Source organism: Polypterus senegalus, chromosome 13, assembly GCF_016835505.1.
Source record: "Polypterus senegalus isolate Bchr_013 chromosome 13, ASM1683550v1, whole genome shotgun sequence".
In the NCBI taxonomy this organism is placed as follows: Eukaryota; Metazoa; Chordata; class Cladistia; order Polypteriformes; family Polypteridae; genus Polypterus; species Polypterus senegalus.
Window position 1 is genome coordinate 85,303,243 of NC_053166.1, and position 22,641 is coordinate 85,325,883.

Below are 22,641 nucleotides of genomic sequence, written 5' to 3' on the forward strand. Positions count from 1 at the left end.
CATGGCACAGCAAGCATCTTGCGTGAGACATGAACAATCACTGCGCCACCGTGTTCCCATGTTTAATAACATGCTTTAGCTCCTATCATCAAGAAAATGATATCAAGTATACATCTCAGTATTTTAATTATTCAGAAAGCTGTAATATCATGAATGTAATGGATTCTGTGTCCTGTCAGAGGAAGAGAAAGCCCAGAAGCACGTAGTGATTCACACACATAGAGCACAAACGTGCTACTTTAGTTACAATGGGATTTGAGAAACTAGTAAATTAAACAATTTTAAGATGAAGTTTATGGTGTTCTACTTTAATAAACTATGTGATTAAAGTGGACATTTTGAGATTAAAGTTGACATTTCGTGCTTTTTTTCCCACTGTGTGCCTTTTTTTTTCTCTGTACCCTAATAAACTTTCATATGACACTCAGACGGTGGGCTATGACTTGCCTTTTCATGGCAACTTTGATATCTGACAACTTCTTTTTTATTTCGGGCACTGTGCGACTTTGTGAACTTCAGCTTTCAAGTTTCTCTGACATGCTATGTCACGCGATCAACTTCCTTTTGTTGTTTAGACCACTGTTTTAACCAACAAATAGTACGTTTTTCCTTGCCTCCACTTGATATTCGCTGAAATTCTACTTTCCCTCGTGCTTTTGCCCTTGCCTTTTCACAGAACGCTGAGCTTAAGGGCTATTTATATTGATTTGCATATTCAAAGAGGCGTAATTGTAGGAGGAGTTGGGGTGGGACAGCAGGCGCATGCACGTGTGTAATTTTCACGCTGACCAGGATTTATGTAGCGGAAGAACATGGAAGCTGGTGAACGCACAGATTTATGCATCTGGATTTTTTTGTGCGAAGCACATTTCCGCTTTTGTGCTTACGTAATGTTATAGTGCGAATTCTACGCATGCCATTATGCATGAGGCCCCTGGTCCTTCAGAGTGCAGCAGCTTGACTGGTGTTCTCAACTCTTCATCTCACTCCTAATACCCCTTTGCTTTGGTCTCTCCAGTGGTTTCTTGTTGCTGCAAAGATCCAGTTTAAAACTCGACCCACAGTTCTCTGAAAGGTTCTGCTCTATAAGTATCTCCAGTCTTTAGTCTCTCCTTTATGTCCCTTTATGAAGTCTGTTTTGCCTCTGCCTGTCTGCTGACCATTCTTCTTCTTGGCAGACGGGCCAAGACTTGCTCCAAATCTGTGGAATGATCTGCTTGTCAATTAAAATGACACCCAATTTACCTGTGTTTAGGAACCTTCTAAAAACACCTAATTAAATATTTTGGAAGTGCTTTGTGGTACTTAGGGTACTGATTTTTTGTCCTCATCTAGTTGAAGATAAACTGTAATTACGTAGTAGTACTACTTCCTATTGCTCAGTTTTTATCTTGTTTTCTGTTGCTTTTGAGTCTGCTATTTATTGTTGTAACTATTATAAATAATGTAAATATGTTATTTTGTCTGCTCAATAAATAATAACAAATATATATATATATATTGAAATATAAAAAATTGGGGTGGGGGGATAGGCTACCAAAAGACACAATATGAAGAAGAAGAAAAGGATGATTTGATTTCTGATTGATAACTGTGCTGGCCACAACATGCTTCCGCATTTAGATATTGTAATGTTCGCGTTGAATTCCTCCCAACCAATTGCACGGCAGTTCTTCAGCCATTGGATTTGGGCATCATTTGCACTCTGAAAGTGTATTATTGCAAGGAAGTGCTGAGAAAAATTCTCGTCAGCATAACATGTAGACAGGAAAAGATTAAAATAACGCTAAAGAAGCTGTTGAAGCTGCTTCCATTTCCAACATCCCATCTTTGTGAGGCAGCGATTTCTGCAGTGACAGCAACCAAAACGAGATTACAGAGTAGACTGAACATAAGCAACACACTTCGTGTGTCAGTGTCATCCATCATCCCCAGATGTTTTCGTCTGATTGCAGGAAAACAAGCTCAGGGCTCTCACTGATTCTGCATTATGATAAGCTGTATAATTTCTATTACTAAATTATAACTTAATAATAATAGAAATGTAATGTAAATTGTGTATAAAACTGCCCTAGAGACCCGTCCATAATCTCCCCACAAACCCCAACCATACAACCACCACCGGTCCCTGAAAAAATATGCTTCTAGTAAATCGGTCCTTGGTGTCAAAAAGGTTGGGGACCACTGATGTACAGTATAAAGTTTATTTGATCATTTGAGGTGTTCAATACAATATGTATCAATAATTAATTTTTCAGTACAGGACTGAAGCAGACCAGAGCTAATTCAAGTAACACTGGGAACAAGACAGGAAAAAAATGGCATACACCACATCACTCATTTATACAGGAAATGATTTAAATCGTCAGTCAAATTAAACTGTACATCTTTGGGATTTAAGCGGAGTACATGGAGAAAAACAATGAAGGCACAAAGACAGCATGCAAAATCCAGAGTACAGTGTTTTGAGCTAAACATTTTGGAGCTGAACAGGAGCAATGCTAACCACTGCTCATCTGTGTCACCTTGAGTAAACGTGTTACAGTATTTACATATTTCAGTTTTTTTTTTTTTTTTAAATATTTTTTTAAGTACAATTTTTTTATGACTTGGTTAAGCAGCGGTGTGCCTTTTAACAAAGTGTTAAAAAAAACAATTTTCATTAAAAAAATTAATTCTGCTTTCAGGTTTCACAAACATATGTAGTGCTAAGCCAGTAAGAAATCAAGGCGGATATATTTTAGTTTTTCTACTGAAATTAAGATATGTTATTGATAATCATGATTTCTAAATTGGAGAAATAAGATTCCATTTAATAGTCTTAACCTGTAGAAAGACTATTGCAATTTAATTGCTGACCTTTCTTTTGGCATGCTAATGATCTGTCATTCCTGTTGCAGAGGTACACGCTATGCTAGCTTCCAGGAAGAAGCTTAAAAGTATATGAAAAGCATTATAGTTTTTTTCTTTCCTTTCACAGCAAGTGATAAAATCCCTGCCATTAAGATAATACATTACACTGTGCTTTCTAGTTAAAACATGTTAAAGATCCAAGTTAGTGCTCATTGACTCATCCTGTGCTCACTGGTTTGCATGTAAGATTATTTCAGCAAAGGAAGTTCATTAGGCATATCAGAATTAGTGCCCATCTTTATTAGAAAAAGACATACTTATATCTGTTAAATATATCTTTAGTGATCTAAGAAAGAGCCACCAACGTGGCCTAATGGCAATGCTGTGGATGTGTCACTGTCTAGACAGTAAAAGGATAAGTTTGATATTTTTCAAATCTTTACAAACATGGTATATATTCATTTGTCATATGAAATTCTGTTTCTATAAATTAAAAAATATCTTGTTGCTAAGGTGCTTTACATAGAAGGGTATGAAGCACAGAGGAAAAGTTTAAAACTTACCAAATACATCAATTTTTCAAGCCAAGACAACTGTGGAGTATTGATCTGTGCCTTCCGCATTTCCAACGCATGTTTTTGACAACAAAAGTGATCAGTAAATAATCGTTTCACATATTCCTGCTAATATTTTTCTCATGCTAAATATACTTTTTTATTTCCTCATGTGAATTCTCATGTAAATATGGAAATACATCAAAACAAAACCAACCATGTGCCATGAATAGCTTATTGTGATTGGGTATTTCAAGCAGAAACCACTCCCTGGGGACTGAAAGGCTGTTGCATGGGAAGACAAAATGCTGAGCTATTTGGCCGTCTTTTAAAATTGCTAAAACTCATAACATTGGTGATTTCTGTTCAAAAATACACGTATAAACTATTTTACAATGTGTGTGTAATTGCAGGATGTGGATTAATACTCGACAACTGTATTGGCCTGAAAAATTAATGTTTTTGATAAGTTTTTAAGCTTTTACTTCATGCCCCATAAACTGCAATGTAAAGAAAAAGTGCAGGCAAGATATATTATTTTTACTTTATAGAAAGTAGTGTGTGGAAAATACATATATAGCATGATTGTGAAGAAACAACTTCATCTTGAAAAATACTGACCCTATCCTTTAAGTTATATTCTCCCATTGTCAAGTGGATTAGAATCAACACCTCTAAAAACAATGCACATTACAATGTAAAGATTATTTACATGGATATAAAAGCATGATATGGTGGGTTAAGTATTAAAGACTAGCTTTGCAATTATCACTGATGCTATTTCATTTAAACAAAATTAGTTACAGTATTTTATTCATTGCAAGAAAATTCTTTTTTAAAAGAAAAACAATATAAAACATACAGTATTTCCATTCAGTGCATGTTTTTGGTATTTTCACCTTTTATGCTGGTTATGTGCCAATTATCTTTGGTTTTCAGAACACACTCCAAAACTTGTATTAAAATGGTTAAGAACAAGACTGAAGAGTAACTATGCTCGATTCAGCAAAATTTAGGTCCAATGTTTAATTGACTCCACTTCCACAGCAATACAGGAAGCCTTCTGTACACTCCTAAAAGCAAGTTCTGCTCTGCTCAGGACTCACTGGAACACATTCATCTCCATTAGAAAGATATCCGGTTTGGTAAGGCTCTTTTAGTGTCACCTGAAGCCTGAAGAAGACATCAAGTAAATTGATGAAGGCTTTGCAGGCAATGGTGGCTTGACACGAGGCAATGTGCCTTTGCCACTGGTCTTTTTTGGTCCACCAAAATTCTGAGTGAGTTCAGCAACGCTTCTTCGTACCACCGTGTTACTTGGAACTTCATTGGAGTGATCATTATTTTGCATAGTTGCTGTATTTGACACTTGATTGAGTTTGAAATCTTGACCTAAAATACAAAATAAAAAGGAGTTTCAGATATAGAGTAAACAAACATGTATAAAGTATATTTAAAATATTTGAAAGAATTAACATCCTACACAAATGGCAATCACAAAATGACTTACATTTTTCTGTTATTTTTCTTAGCTCCATTTGCCTAGTTAATGTTTTTGTGTGTAATCATCTATCCTGTAAGCAATGAGCAACATTTGCCACCCTAGCCAACAGGCAGATAAGGATCATCTGCACCATCTAAATTGTTTTCAGCTTAAAGTATGACACAAAAATAAGATTTCACCCAAAAAGAATGATTTATTTCTTCTGCATTTTTGAGCTTTTATTGCAGAAGGGTTGCCAGGATGCTGTTAAACACCTTACACCATACTGTGTTGTCTGCATTCTCTCCATTACGTCATATCTGTATGAAGGGGCATGTGGAAGTACATGAAAGGTATTGTGACTCAGAAAACTTGAATATTTTAAAGTTTATGGAGTTAAGGTTTGCATTTCTGCTTTTCAGGCATGATGCCCTCTTGCTGTCATCAGAATGTCATTTCCAGTGTCCACTAGAAAATACTGCACTTATACGTGATATAGTCAACATATTAAAAATGTTCAAAACCTTTTATTTGAATTCAGAGTTTGGAGTAAGAGCCAATTATAGCAGCTCTGGGCAAAATGCAGGTGCCAACTCTGGATGTAGTGCCAGTACATTGCACAACACCTCTCACACACTGAACCTCATAGTCAATTTAGAGTTGCCAGTTACTTTAGGAGCAGAATTGCCATGTTCAGATCTGTTTTTTTGTCTTTGTCTGCATTTGAGTTAGGAATAGCTTTCCAAAGTGAGGGAGATTAAGTAACTTAGGGTTATGTTCATATAACTGGGAATAAGGAATAATAAAGCTAAGCAATGCATTGGTAAACAATGGCAATACTGTAAGTGCTTTTCCAAATTGTGGCAGTTAAGTACAAACCATACCTTCAGGCAACGATCCTAATTTAGAGGTCAGTGTGTATACTCATTCTCACCACATGTCAGACCCTTCGGGCATTAAAGAAAAGAATTAAGTCACAAAAATAGTTAATCAAAAGGGGATTCTTTAGGTTTGAGAGGAACATTATTTACAATATAGATAAGAAGCAAGACAATCTAGGAGGACAGCAGGGCACAGCCCATGCTGCTCCAAATCAAGAGCTAAACTGAGCATCAAGCGTGGCGGCCACACATGCCTCCCTAAGAGAGGTTTATTGGTTATGGGCACGCAAGGGCAGATGAAGGACTTACTGAAAGAATCACTGTTCACACCTAGCCAGAGTAACAGATATTTAGGAAGTCTGGTCTGCAACTCTCATTTTATTACCAATGCAGCCATCACCAGAAAACAGAGAGAGTTATAGATTTATTTTTTTCATAAAATGAAACCGGTTAGTATATCAACATCTGCAATTTTGCATTAGTCAGTAGTTTTCATTATGAGGCTGCACAACAAGTTGTTTTCCCACATTATGTTAAAAAAAGAATTGTGAAAACTAAACAGGGGTGAATTTTCTTCTCACATTATTTATCAATAAGGATAGATCCTGGCCTCTTCAAGCGACAAACATTCCTCAGGGCAGCTCCGGAGGCTCTCTGACATTAGTAACTGGAGCACAGCTGTTCGTTCTTGGGTGCATTCCCACATTCATGTAATTTATAACATGGGCAGGGCAGTGGATGCCTTTAGAATTCAGAAGAGCCCAGATGATCAAAACTTGTTTTCAGCAGTAACATAAAGACACATTTATTCATTGCGTAACCACTCCAAAATATTGCACATTCTGATGAAATCTATATGATGTTCCCGTCTGCTTATGCATGTAATGGTATTTTTTAAAGGATCTAGGCAACGAACAATCATTGTTTCTTTATAAATCTTTCAAGCGTTCTTTTTATGTCAATAACTGTGTTAATCTGTTGTTATTTAGAAACAAACTTTTCATTTTTGCTACACTGTTCTGAAATTTAAATCAATTTAAAGCATTTGATAAGTACCAGGTCTGGACACTATCGTGTTGGCCTTTTTATAATGTTATTGTAAATTTGAAGACTTTCGTAAAACCCTTGTGGCTTGTTCTTTTCAAATTGCTTTAAGAACAATTTATAATGTTCTATTAGCAAGGACTGAACATGGACATTACAGCATAATCCCAACAGGAAACAATGGAAAAAAATAAGTTTTTACTTAAAAAAAGAACTAACCTTTTCTAAAGAGAAGGGTTTGATAATCAAAATAGCTGTGAGTAGCCGACACCTGCAGTATACCCTACAGGCAGCAAACCAAGCAACTCATTACGTCTGATTACAAATGAAAAAAATCCAACTTGCGGAAAAATTTAACAAGGCTAAACAGAATCAGTTACACTAGAAAAGTTATCTCAGTGTTTAATAAGCCACCACCCTCCACACCACCAAATTAAAACCAAATGCCAAAAGATTCAATCCTGTACAAGTAAGTGAATTCTTTTATCTTAAACCACCATTTAATACTCTGTTTCCAGGCACAAATGACATTTGAGAGAAAACATAACATTTGTAATAATTTTCACCTCTTCATTATTGCTGTTGTTTAAACACAACAAAAGCAAGGCAAGACAACGCACCGAAGATATGCCATTCCAGATTTTCCGGTTCACTGAAACTCAATGAACTTGAAATGACACCACCCTGGCTATTTTTCTTTTACACCCCGCCTGTGCGCATTCACTTATTTATAACATAGAAGCAAATGTTTGAAGTTCTCCGTGTCTTATTTTCCTGTACAGCTCCACCCTGCCACTGAAAGGGTAATGTAAAGTGCAAGCATTTTTGGTTAAAACATTAGATGTTTTTTTCCCTACAGTGATTTTAAAAGTTTCACCCCATATGTTGCCTTTTTCTTTTTTAAAACATGCTTATAATACGTAAAAAAAAAAAGAAGCATAGTATTTTTTGAATGGGAAAGCTGTAGTTGTATCTTGTATACTTTCACAAAACAGGCTGTTTTAGTCCTCTAAAAAAGCAATACAGCAGGTGCAGTAAGGCTTTGCACCAAGACAAAATAGATCTAGAAGCATAATTTTACGCCATGAGGTCCAGGTGGAAATATGTCTTATCAAGTCACCTTTAACAAGGCTTTTATTCAAAGCTTATTTCACAAGCAAATCAAAGCCCACAATTTGTCAGTTTCCTGTGTTTTCCAAAATGCCTCAATGTCATCAAATGTAAGAGAGAGAGAGGAGCTATTGGCATGCTGTAAGCACACGTCACGTGCCAACCTTGCCAGACAGTACGGATTAAGCTGCTCCACTGTGTCCCAACTGTGGGCAACATTTCAACAAAGCTGTCAGGACAACAGGACTGATAACCATCCAAGATCTGATAACCCTCGAATTAACCACACACCAGAGGTGGACTGATACAGATTCTGACAGTTCATTTCAGATATGCCGTTCATACAGCTGCTGAAACTGCCGCCAGTTATGATGTCTGTATTGGAAGCAGGACAGTGGGGGACAGATTCCATGCTGTAAGCCTTAAAGCAAGGCAACTGTGTCTGATGCCCTCTGCTCACACTTCCTGATCATACATCAAGACAGTGCCAGGCCACACACAGCTTCTTTGCACACACCAATGCTGGTGTGCAAGTTCTGCCTTTTCTTCTGACTTTAACCTAACAGAGCTTTGGGATGCACTGGATTTCAACATCTAGAGAGACATGACATACAGTAACCTTCCAGAATAGTGTAGTGGATTTAGTGGGTTTGAAAGTGTATGAGTATTTGGGAAGTATTTACTTTAAGCAAATTCATTCAGGTCATTATATATCATTCCTTTCACTACACAGAACAGTCAAAATAAGAAAAGAAATAAGTAAACTGGAACCAAATGAACCAGAATATTTTAAAAGAGAAGGCAAAGGAGGAAAAAAAGATTACAATTTCATGGCAAATAATACATTGGAGAAAATTTAATCTTGGGGGATCAGAACGTTGAAAGAATGCCCATCTACTGTTGTACATTATGAAAAACTTAACAATGTCAATAAAAAAAATAAACAAATAAATAATTAGCAAAAAAGCATGTATGCGGAATGATTAAAAAATGGGATGTAAAAATAGCTTTAGTTTCAATAGGAACGAAAGGCCTATAACTAAATATCTTGCCAATCCTTATTAACTTCATTCATTTGCCACATTCTAATCTAGCTGCATATGCTCTGCTACCTTCTGTCACTGAGAATATCTTTGTGTGTAACTTAGTGGCAAAGTTTAAAGACATGCTGTTAGATAAACAGCCTTCAATAAATTTCTCTGGTATATGTTTGTGTGTGACTGTTATGTATGTCCATATAATGAACCAGCACTGGACTGTAAATGATGTGGAGAACAGCCCTGCATGCAAGCAGTCCTTAGGCTCCTGTGACACTCACCCGCATAAGAGGTTATGAAAATGGACAACTGAAAAGACATCATGTAATACCATAAAATGTGTTATAATTTCACATCAATAACACATTAGATGACCTATAGTCCGTGTCATATGTGTGAGCAAGTCGCAAATCTCTTAGGGGCCAATTTCAGTCAAAGTGAAACTGGGCAATGATATTATGGTTACACCAAAGACTAATGTTGTGTTCCATGTGCAGTGGGAAGTTGGAATTCCTGAGTTCCTTATCTGACTTCAGATCATGATGTCAGTCCTAAATGGCAATGTACACCATAAGCTTTAGTGAAACCTGTAGTATTATACTGTTTGTTATCACTTTTGTATGTTTGTGTAACATTAAATGAGTTGTACAAACAGTACTGTGGACATGGTGCAACGTTTTTTGGATACACAAAATACTGTGAACGTGGTATTGTCAACTGCTATTTATTCCAATGGAGCAAGTACAACAAAGGTTTTCCTGAACACATCCATATTGGTTTTCTGAATGTTTTACTGGAACATGGTAAATTGGGGTGAAATGTCATTTCCAGCTACAACTTCCAAGATAAATGGAATGCAGCCTTAGTATTTGTCCTTTTCCTCTGCAGCTGGGAGGACTTCAATTCTTCCGTATCTGAAGCTTCACCTGTTCCTGTCTCTAGACTTTCTAGTTGGATAGATCATCAAACATAGTATCTGATTGGATCTGCTAGTGATTAAAGCACATCCGTATAGCTGAAGCACAAACATCCTTCACTTTGTATTTTCACCCTCTCAATTGGTAGGGTGGCACAGTAGCACCAGGGTGTTCTCCCCATGCCGGTGTGGGATTCATCTGGGTGCTTTGGTTTTCTCTCACAGTCTAAAGACTTAAAAGTTAGGTGGATTGACCCTAGTGTGTGTTTGGTGTGTGAGTGTGTGTGTGTTCGCCCTGCAATGGACTGACACCCTGTCTAGGGTTTGCTCCTGCCTTGTGTCCTATGCTAGCTGGGATAGGCTCTGGCACTTCTCATGACCCTGTTCAGGACTAAGCAAATTACAAAATGACAGACTGATGCCCACAGTTGAACTCATGGTGCAAAAATGGGCTTCATTTCTGTTTTTCTGTTTTATCAAAACATTCAGATTCAAACTGTAGACAGTGTAGGCAGGGTGGAATGGGTGGAGAAGAGTTTCAGTAGTAATTTGTGAGAGACAGGTGTCAGCAAGAGTGAAAGGGAAGGTCTACAGGACGGTAGTGAGACCGACTATATTATATTAAGCAGGAGACAGAGCTGGAAGTAGCAGAGTTAAAGATGCTAAGATTTGCATTGGGTGTGACAAGAATGGATAGGATTAGAAATTAGTACATTAGAGGGTCAGCTCAAGTTGGACAGTTGGGAGACAAAGTCAGAGAGGCGAGATTGTGTTGGTTTGGACATGTGCAGAGGAGAGATGCTGAGCATATTGGGAGAAGAATGCTGATAGAGCTGCCAGGGAAGAGGAAAAGAGGAAGGTCCAATAGAAGGTTTATGGATGTGGTGAGAGAGGACATGCAGGTGATGGTGTAACAGAACAAGATGCAGAGGAGAAAAAGATATGGAATAAGATGATCTGCTGTGGCAACCCCTAATGGGAGTAACCAAAAGAAGAAGAAGAAGATTCATACTGTACCTAGCATGTTTAAGACAAAGATTTAAAAACTTTCAAGTGCAACGCAGATCTTTTTATGTTTCTAAAGCCCTATTACTCTAATAGAATACATATCTTAGGGTCACAAAGGGGGGACTGAACCATGCCAATCCCAAGAGCATTAAAAGCAGGCTATAAGACGGATAAGTCAATTGCCAGGCACGTTTAAGAATGGAGTCTCAAATAGGGTCAGCTTACAGTCATGAATTAATCTAAAGCATAGGTGTTTGAGATATGTGAGGAAAGTCAGAGTACTACTACTGAGACAAAAAAGACAACATGTAACTCCAAACAGACAGTGACAAGGCTGGATTTCAAACCCAGTTTTCTAGGCCAAACAATTATTAGAAATGTTTTCCTGACAAAGTTGACTGTCATTTAAAAACACAATTTATTTTCTTGAAATAGTTGTCATAAGCCTACTGGACATTAACCTGATTGGTTATATAATCTCAAAGTTGAACCAGTGAATAAAGCCTTCTCCAAATATCCAGTATGAATCACACTTCTAATGCAACCTTAAATCTAAGTCCAGTGACTTTATTTCTAAAGTTTCTGCTTCCTGCATTGGAGAGTTTTCCCAAAGCAGCAGCAGGTCTGACAAAAGCCCAATGAACTGCAGAGACATTGAGCTGGCAAGGACGTGTCCAGCACGAAGGTGACAGCACAGGGAGAGCTTCTGTGGCAGAGAGGCAGTGACAGATGCTAATGTGCCTGGAGGGTAGACGGTGCAGAGTCAAAAGTGAAAATAAGGAGAAGGGGGGTAGGGAATAGGTCTCGCCATCTGGGACACACACGCAGCAGGGCTTCTGACAAGCTTTGACTACCTGCGCTCCTGCACTAAAGTGACAGCTGCCCAGCCACCAGGAAAACAGAAAAGACAGACCGTGTCTGAAAGTATGAAATAGGCCACCAGGGGTCATGTGCATGGATGTCATGAAAAAGGTCAATCTTCAGAGATGGCGTGCATGTTTGAGAAACGAATGTTTAAAGAATGAGGGAAAAAGTTTAGTAGAGTATGTCCCTGATTTTCAAGGTTAACAAAAAATGGCATTGACAAATGCATTTCTTGCTCTCACATGGAACATATGTTGTTATTCTTTGAAGTGGCACACCTTATAAGGAAAACAGACTGCATTTAATCCTTCCCAGAAGTAAAGTTCATGTTAAAAAATGTTCTTATTCACTATTATAGCATAAAAAATGTATATATGTCGTGTATATATATACATACATAATAAAAAGCTTTAGATATTTGCCTACCTGTTCTTTCTTGACATTCCCCAGACTGCATTTCAAGGACTGTGGTGTCAGTATCTTTTTGACATAGATGTCGGTGGTAGTAAATGTCACATGCCTTTAACGCTGATGTTACATCCTGACTTGCATCTTCCTCTTCTATCTCCTGTAATTTGAAGAGAACAAAGGTTGATATGCAGAGATCATAGGGCATTGTGCAATGTAGTGGATGTTATCCGTGTAGAGGACAGAACCAGAGTTTAGATTCCAGATGCCCAATAGGATCAACCTGGGGCCAAAGTGAATAGAACCTGGTTGCACATGTGATTTTGAATAGCAAGGAGTAACTGGCCTGGTGTGCGTAAGTTTACATTTGCACATAAATATGTCTAGCATTGGAATGGTTTCTGGCGGGATAGACTGCAGCTTACTACAACCTCGAAAGAAAATAAGTTACTGCAGAAAATAGAATGACTTGTTTATATTCTAATTTATATTGTAAATAGTAATCATTCCAGTTTAGTTTGTATTTGTGCATTAAGGACCAGTAGGTCCCAGCCCCACCAAATGTTGCACAAAATATAATAATTAGTTAGCTTATTATTAAAATGTTCATAACAATCCTCAGTTTTGCCTTATTAAGAAAGTTTTTTTTTTTCCAGTTTTCTATCATGTCCTTAATGTAATTACATATCTATAAAAATATTTCTTCTTGTAGCATGCACATTTTTCTTCATGCCAGGTGTTACAAGCCTGTTTCTGGCTGAAGGGCTGAACCAATTGGCTCTGCAGTGTTCTCTATACCCTTGGGCGTTTGTGTATGCCTAACCTGACCTTTCCAGTGGAACTTGAAGGTCATCATTGATATTAAAATGAGGACTGTGTTTTTTTGTTTTGTTTCCACTTCTAGTCTTAACTTTTTCCAAGGTGAGGCCTTGTAGTGAGAAGATACAAGACGTCCAGTGAAATTTGCTCCCATAATGGTAGCCTCTTTAATTTGAAAAACAAAAAGAAAAGTGATCAATATCTGGATGAAAAATGCACTATATACAAGACATTACGCTGAATCTTGATTTTCAACAACCACTAAGGAGAATCACACTGAAGTTGAAAAAGGTACCAAGGAGGTCTATCTGTGCTCCTTTCACTATGTTGAAAGAAGCCAGCTGTATGACGCTCCTGTTTCAAGGAAGCATGGACTCTGGGGGCAGAATGGACAGTTTTGTATGTAGAAAATTGTCTTTCCAGGTGTTTATTGGCTTCATGCTGACCAGCAACTACCTGGCTGCATGGTACAGTTTGAGTTGTGTAGTGCAGGCTGCTAAAGGAAGGGAACACTGCCTTTAGGTGTGGTGACAAGGCTCTCTACAGCATGGCACGGTCCAGCCTGAAGAGAGGCATCAGAAAAGCTAAGAGGGACTACAGGAGAAGGATTGAGGAGCACCTGGACAGTAATAGCAGCAGGCAGGTTTGGCAGGGAGTCCAGCACTTCACCAACTACAGGACCAGCCATGGAGCTGCTGAAGGTGACGTCTCAATGGCAGAGGAGATGAACCACTTCTTTGCTCGCTTTGAGATGGAACTACCAGAGGCAGCTGGTACACACGCAGCAGCAACTCACAACAACATCACCCCCTCCCTTAGGGTGGAGGAACACGAGGTGAGACGCTCATTCCAGGCTGTCAATCCTAGGAAGGCAGCAGGTCACGACGGTGTCCCAGGATTTGTGTTGAGGAGCTGTGCAGAGTAGCTGGCTTGGGACTTTACAAAGATCTTTAACCTGTCACTGTCTCAGGCCTCAGTTCCTCCCTGTCTGAAATCCTCCATCTTACTCCCTTTACCAAAATAATCCTGCCTGAATGACTATCGGCCAGTAGCGCTCACCCCGATGTTGATGAAGTGTTTTGAGAGACTGGTCTGGAGTTTTATCATGTCTTTCATCCCTCCCACCTTTGATGCACACCAATTTGCTTACAGGGCTAACAGATCTACTGAGGACGCTGTTGCTGCTGCTCTCCATGCTACCCTGTCCCATCTGGAAGACCTGGGGAGCTATGCACGTCTCCTCTTTATGGATTTTAGCTCTGCTTTTAACACCATCCTCCCACACAGATTGGTGTGCAATCTGCTAGCCCTAGAACTCCTGTATTCCACCTGTATATGGATTAAAGACTTCCTGACAGACCACACACAGAGGGTTAGGGTGGGCCCTCACATCTACTCGGCCATTAGCATCAGCACCGGCTCTCCTCAGGGCTGTGTGCTGAGCCCCTTGCTCTTCACGCTGTACACACATGACTGCGTCCTCGCCTACCACAGCAACACCATTGTCAAATCTGCAGATGACACCAGTATGGTTGGACACATCTATGGGGAGGATGAATCCGCCTACAGGAATGAAGTGGACCGGCTGACAGCATGGTCCACTGACAACAACCTGCTCCTGAACACAAGTAAGACCAATGAACTTGTTGTGAACATCAGGAAAAAAAAACGAACATCAAACCACTCTACATCGGAGGGGACTGTGTGGAGAAGGTGTCAGACATTTGCTTCCTGGGAGTCCACATTATGGAGGACCTGTCCTAGGGTGTGAACACAGCAGAGCTGGCAAAGAAGGCTCAGCAGAGACTTTATTTCCTGAGAGTCGTCACTCTCAGGAAAGACTCCTCACACCCCGCTCATGACATGTTTCAACTGTTGCCAACAGGCAAAAGATTTAGGACAATCAAAACAAAGATTAATAGACTGAATAACAGTTTCTACCCTGTTGCTATAAGGGCACTGAATTGCAAGCTAATCACCTCCAATGCAGCAGTACAATAGGTGATATCTTGTGCAATAGTGTTCATGTGCAATTAAGGTCTTATGTTGAATGTTTGTGTTCTATCTTATTTCTTATCTTTTTTTAATTATATTTATTTATATTTTGACAATGTAGGGACTGCACCTAAATTCATTGTATTTGTTACAATGACAATAAAGATATTCTGGATTCATTTCTAAACATGAGGTGTTTTTATTTCAATTTAGAAAATTCATAGCCAATATATTTTTCTGAGCCTTTGTGTTTAAATCTACAATATATGGTTGTATTTTGTCAAAAAATGACAAAGTCAGAGGCCATCTTAATAATCTGATGCCAACTGAAATATACCAGGTACAAAAATCTCATTGTTTAACTGATTTTTTTGTGCCATGAAAAGTATGTGCATGATTCATTAGTTATTAGCAAAAGAGGGACAGATATTATCAGTTATACAGAATAGTTTCCCAGAATTAAAGCACACATATAGGAAAATTATGGTATTGTCCATCAGAAATTTCATGCCCAAAAATACCACTGTTCCTGCTTTTAAGCAGTAACATACATTTAGGATCCTTTGCTTTCATTAACAAGTTCTCAGGACAGCTCAAGAGTTTACTAACTGAAATTTATATGCACCACTGATTTTTGTAAAAATACAAACTGCAAAATGTCATTCCACGTATTATCTTATAAGTTCATGTTGAATGTTTTTAATAGCCCCACAAATATCTTTTTTAGTTTTGTATTACTATTTAGTATTACAAAAGCTATGGAAAATTAAAGCTGAGTGTGTGACAGGACAGTGGCACAACGGGTAGTGCTGCATCAATAATCCTGGTCAAAGTCTGTGTAGAGTGTGAAGATTCTCCCCATTGTTTGCATGGGTTTTCCTTTGGGTGTTCCAAATTGACCTCCCATAAATATGATGGTTAGGTTAACTGGCAACTCAAAATCAGCCTCCTTCTATTTGAGTGTGTATATATGTGTCCTAGAATGGGCTGGCACTCTGTCCTGTTTTGTTTTTCATCTTATAATAAAAAAAATTGATTACATTTATATAGCACTTTTCTTGCTACTCAAAGTGGTTAATTTAGACAGAGCTGAACCACTTCAGCCAGCCTGGATGATGCAACAGCAGCCAATTACTGGGCCAGAATGCTTACCACAAATCAGCAATTAGGTTGTGAAGGGGTGAGAGAGATAGGCTGTTAGAGACAGGGGATGATTAGGGAGCCAAAATTGACAAGGTTATTATTGGCAATTTAGCCAGGGCATTGGGATACACCCTTCTCTTTTTGAACGATGCCCAGGAATCCTTAATGATTACAGAGAGTCAGGACCTCGGTTTTACATCTCATCCAAAGGACTGTGCCATATTTACAGCACATTGTCCCTGTCACTGCAGTGGGGCACTGGCGTCCACACACAGACCATTGATGAAGCACCCCTGCTGGCTTCACCAACTCTTCTTTCAGCAGAAATCCAAGCTTTTTCATAGATGGTCTCCCATCCAAGTACTGGCTTGGCTCGAACATACTTAGCTTTCTGGTGTATCACCTACTCTGAAGCACAGGTGGTATGTCTGCTGAGGCAGGCTCCACCATGACCCAGAATTTACTTTAACCGTGTTTGAGAATGAATGTGTCTACCGTCTGGCACAGTGATTAAGGCTTTGGACTTCAAACTATGATGTTGTGGGTTCAAATCTCTTCATTGATGCTGCATAACCAAGAGCAAGTCACTTCACCTGCCTATGTTCCAATTGGATAAACAAAAAGAAATGTAAATAATTGTATCTTAAATGTTGTAGGTTGCCTTAGATAAAGGTGTCAGACAAAATAAATACTATATCAACTTATCTTCAAATTATAAAAGTACAATTTAGGGACTTCACTTAGGGACATTTTACATAGTTATTAACTTTATTAATTGTTTATTTAATATCATTTCACTGTATATTTGCTCTGTTTTACATTATACATGAGTATCTGACTGGTATTTAAATGGACTCGTCTTGCAAAATAAACTCATTTTTTCCGCAATTACAAGCATACACCTGTTTAAAGTTTAGTTTTCTGAGATTGTTTATAGCAGAAACACTTCTAAAAAAGAAACATTCTCTTTTGATTTATAATATTAATAAAAATCCCATTTGAAAATTGCAAGAAGCAAACTGTTTTGCACAGTAGCTTGAAGAGGGGGAGTTTTCAATAAATTTTAGCACAGTTTGCACACAAGAGGAAGAGCGTTCTCTGGCTGACACACTTGGGACATCAGTAGAATGTAATCCATCTGTGATTGGTCCTCAGACCGTCATAGTCAATTTAATTCCAAGTTCAGTTTTTTCTGCCATCTGCTCAAGAGGAACAGCTAACAGCGTTTACTCCCATTGGTGTTCCACTCAGTGGAAGTATTACTTGTTCCAGCAATATAGTTTTAGTTTCTGCCCTATAGAATTTAATCATTTAATAGCCACTGCCACCTATTTAATCATTATTTTATGCTGGAAAGCAACCTTTAATTTGTACCAATACAATGTAGGAATCAATAGTTTTGAAAGTCCAAAGAAATTGTTCAGCTTAGAAATAACTACACTTTAATAAGCAGAAAGTCATTATTCATTATTTTAAAAATAGTATCTTTAAAAAAAATCTATGTGCTTCTGAGTTTTAGGTCGACAAAATGGCTATCATATGGTATACTGCATGTACTGTATGTTTTATTTTGAAAAATAAGTTAGTAAAATATAAAATGATGGTACTGAATTTGTGGAAATCAGTAAAATACAAATTTCGAGCTACTATAGACAAATAAAAACCCAAGAACAATTCTGTTTCTCAACCTGCCTTGTCAATCTCTATTTACGGAACTTTTGTAAGATATTAGCTAAAGCACAATCTGTCCGATTAGCTACTCATTTTAGAACAGGAACTAAAATAGTTTTGTGGCATTTTCTTTCAAAATACATTTGTTCTAGTATTCTGTTTATTATGGATTGTGCATTTGTGACCATTGCCTGATTTCTTGACTTCATCACCCCTTAGCCTTCGCCATAGGCTCTTTTCTGCTTGCACCATGAACTCTTGTTATCTTAACTATCGTCTTTTGTGTATCCCTTAATGTGGAATCCATCCTTGAAACTATGGTAAAGTTGACCTTTGATGGCCTTTTCGTTTATAATGCTCTATTGCTGGAGGCAAAAATGATGGAATGTTGTTAGTATTTTTAGCAGAACATTACTGCCTTGAAGTTGGATTACATCCATCAATTCATCTATTTTCTAAACCCACTCATTCCGAGTATGGCTGCAGAGCCCATTCCCAGACAATTAGCTTTAACTTCCCAGTGTCAAGATCCTCAATATTTCTTAGTTTATTATGGGAATACTAGTGGTCCCTGTTTTGATTTTTTTTTTTTTGTATATTTGGGAGTTTTCTTCCTCAAGAATTCTGGTGGTTTACATCTGTTTTACACCAATTGGCTCAGTTTTGCTTGTATATATTTATTATTACAGCTTCCACTGCAATTTGTTCATTTATTGGCAGTGCTACTTTGAGTTCCTACTGTTAGGATAGCACCTACATTACTGGAGGTGTGTCCTCTGAAGTCATGAACTCTACATCACGATATAACAGGATAAAAGTACACTTCAAAGCTGTTTCTGTATCCAAATATATGAATTTCCAAAACCCTCTTGTTGTTGCTTTGATTAAATGCCTTTTTTGATTATAAGATTTTGAATATTTTTTTACCTTTTTCCAATTATGAATGATGTCTTGCTTTTTGGTTTTGGCTGGTAGTATTTTTGATCTACCGGTTTTGATTTTCATTTTGTTTTTGATTTTACCTCTTCTCCCAGTTGACTATTAAATCATAGCGCAAGACATTCAAGTACGACACCGAGGAAGAATGTGATGGGGTGGACATTGGCAAAAACAATTCAAAAACATGAATGTCCATTATGAGATATTCCCTGCTGGCACTATGTGTTAACACTAAATACAATGATTTTCCAGGCAGATTAATGATTCTTTTTATTTATTTCCTAGGAAAAACAAACATAGCAACTGAAAAGTATTTCAGGTACCAAATGTAGTTAATTTATGAAATCATTTTGTTTGGTGTGATGGCAATTTATCCATTGAGTTCTTTTATCAGATTAAGAATCTCCTGTGGAATGACCAAAATGTGGCACAAATTAATAGGGCAACTGTGATATCGTGGCAGCCTGATGTGTCTCTGCTTTGTGATGACTTGGATTGATATTACTCTTATTATATCTAGTATTAATATATAGTTGTGCACAATATGATCTAGAGAGCATGAACAGACTCAACATAGTGCTTGTATTTTCTTGACTATAATATAACATTATAGTTGTACATTTGCTACAATCTGCTACATTCAATACATTATCCTCATTTTGGTTGTCTAAAATACAAATCTGCATTGGCTAGGTTGGGGCGGTTATTGGGATATCCATGACATGTTATAAAAATAAATAAATAAATAAATAATTGCAGGCGATAAGGGTTGTAAATGTCTTTGCTAAGATTACAAATGAGGTTTGGTGTTACAAAAGACCTTCACACAGCTTTTCAATTTTAATATTTATAATGATTGCACAGGGAGACATTGGGATTTTTACGAGACTAAATATGTTTGACTTGAGAGGAATACAATAATGAAAAAATGCCATTGGATTATTTTCTTATGCACTTTCCTTCCCCAGAGTGTCTCTTGATTCGATATACCTTTGCCCTATTGTCCTGTCTTTCTCAGCATACATTGATATGGCTTAATACAAATTAAAATTAAAATCAGTGTTGTATTACTGTATTTACTATTGATTGCTGTTAAATGTGTGACTCCTTAAAAGATACATTCTGTAGTTTTGAATTTAGGGTATATTTCAGAACTGTAGCATACATTAATTTACCCCTGGAAACATGAATTATTAAGTAAAATATTACTTATAAAAGGAAAAAATAAGCCTTGACTCCAGCAGCTTATGTTGGTTTCCTATGCTCCTCCAGGGCAAATTTATTTCTACTTAATTTTCTGTTAACAATGGGAGTTGAACAAACTATTGTTTAATCCTAGTTAAAAAATTCTTGATAACAAGAAAACATTTTCTTTGAAAAATGGGTCAAAGGTGCATTTTATGCTGTCAAAGTTGCTCCATGACAGAAAGAAGAGTATCAAGAGATAACTTATACAAACACAGTAAGAATCACTAAACTCCACTCAGACAGTACAGTTAGGCAGCACTGTTAAGCAACAGGCCAACAGGATAAATAAAATTATCTATTGATTTTAGTAGGATCTGATGGTGTAAAGGGTATGGCCGCTTGTTAACAATGCAGACAATAGCCATTAGAATGTCATTTAGTCACTTTAATAGAAGATGACTCCATACTATAGTTCACTCAGTTCTAATTTTCCAAAAAGCCAGATCACAACTTAATTTTACAGATATTGGAGACAAACTGGAAATTAGCCTTTAATTACTGCATTCATGGGCATCCAAATATTTGAATTATTATTTATTTTACGCTTTTTTCTTTAAAAGCTTTAGGAAGCCCTGAACCCTGATTCCAATGATGGCCAGACAGAGTCCCACCAAAGAAGCATTTTGCTGGGAAGCACAACTTTGAACGCTGATGTGTTGCTGTGTTAGAAATTCTTCCGGTATTCTGAAACTTCCCCTGCCTTTAAAGGCCCACTGCTAAATTGTGAAGCGAAATGTGAGAGTTCAAGAACTCAACAGAGTCCAGTTTAAAATGTTTTGAGCACTACAAAAGCCACAATAGTCACACCATATATGGTAATTTCAAGATGCAGTTATCTGAAAATGTCCGCAAGACTGAGACATTTTCATTAGGGCCCCAAACTCTGGAAAGCTGTATCTGGCAATATAATGGCAGATCCTGTAAGGTCTTTTGCCAGGCTAAGGAACTCATTGTTACAACCTTATGGTGTTTTATTTTATTTTGAAAAAGTCTTGAGATTAAACAATTCAGGTCCCCTAATCAACCCCTGTCCCTAACTGGCTACCTCTGTCACTCCTTCAACACTTAATAACTAATGTGTGATGAGTGTACTGGTGCAAAATGGCTTCTGCTGCATCATCCATTTCATTACTACATATTGATGGTGAGTGAAGTAGCTCTCGACTATGTAAAGTACTTTGAGTAGTGAGAAAAGCAATATGTAAATGTAAAGAATCATTATTATTGTTATTATTATCATCGTTATCTAATTATTTTTTACTTGTAATTAGTATATAGCCATCTGGGATTTTTTAGTGAAAGTGGATGATATGAAAATCTATTGAATTTAATAAAAAATTTAAAGTAACTTAAGCTCAATCCCAACATGATTGGACAATAGAAATACATCTGGTTTGTTGTTAACTGTTCTTGCACTGATATGAATAGTTTCCTGTTATTGTATTTTTGCAATATGGGTTCCCCATGAAGTCAATATACATGGTTTAAGGATGTAGGAGAGACTGGAGTACCAATAGGAAGACCCCAACAAACTTTCAGACTTCAGATAGTGACTGTCCCAACAGATATGACAGTGAATTTGATTCTGTGTTGTCACCAGATCTTAATTAAGCTGAGAACGTTTAAGAACGAAGTGTACAAGGTGTATGACACTATGATGTCTCATGGACCAGGATTCATAACGAATGCTCAAGCACATTGTTGAATCAATGTCTTTAAAGATAATCATCCTATTCTAGAGGAAAAAGAGGATTTTACTGGGTATTGTACAGTATAGGTGTACCTAATGATGACAAGTAGAATGAAAATTAATAAATTAACACCAATCAGTAAAATGAAACAAAAGTGTACTGTTTGTGTATTACAAATTAATGCATTCTATATAGTCCTTTTTTTCTTTTAAATACATGACAGTGCTTCACAGTTAAAAGTGATAAAAAATCTTCCCAGCCCATTATGCATTTTGGAAAAGGTAATATTTCTGGCTGATGACAGTGGGGACTTGTTATAAATTATGAGGGAGATGCCACACCTAAGCTGCAAATGCAGTTTGTCTGTCATTGTATCATCAATGTGGACTTGCGTTACTCACTAAAACAAAACCTGCACTTAATGAATGAAACCATACAGTATATCTGGACATTTTTCTAATTTTTAGAGACCTACTTTCAGTTGCAAAATTAGCCTCTGGGCTTCTAAAATGTCACTTGCCCCCTTGTAATCTGCTTGAGTTAGCCCATAGCCATACTAGGTTTTCCTTCAGGCATGCTGATCTCTTGCTCTCCTAGGATCTCATTTTAATGGAGCAGCAAGTACACCTAAGCCTGCAAATTAGGTTAATTACTTGTGTCTGTTCAGTATGCTTTAATTTATTCATTTAAGAAACTGAAATGATCATGTTAAAACCTAAGGAGCTTCTATAACCAACTGTAGCCTTTAACAACATTATTCAGTATAGGCTGCGCATATACTAAAATTTCAGCAGATCATAGATTGTTGTACAAAAATGTTACCACTTTAATATTTAGAAATAGGAGGGATGTGTATCAGAAAAATATAAAATGCTAAAATAATCTTTTTACCTGATTACAGATGGCAGTGTTGGATTGATCTTGCTTGTGTAATTAAAAACGGACAGCAGAATATAAAGAATACATGCTCACTTAGC

General features: G+C 37.4%; 1 protein-coding gene across 1 annotated transcript in view; it reads right to left on the reverse strand.

The window, feature by feature from the left end:
• Nucleotides 1–2,190: 2,190 nt before the first annotated feature.
• The window catches only part of zgc:92242 (uncharacterized protein LOC436899 homolog), a 45,408-nt gene continuing 24,957 nt past the window's right edge, over nucleotides 2,191–22,641 (reverse strand). The window contains exons 5-6 of the mRNA XM_039774118.1: nucleotides 12,177–12,318; nucleotides 2,191–4,799 (exon numbers count right to left, since the gene is read on the reverse strand). Coding sequence (XP_039630052.1) covers nucleotides 4,570–4,799; nucleotides 12,177–12,318 — 372 coding nt within the window. The 3' untranslated portion in view covers nucleotides 2,191–4,569. The remainder of the gene's footprint in view (nucleotides 4,800–12,176; nucleotides 12,319–22,641) is intronic.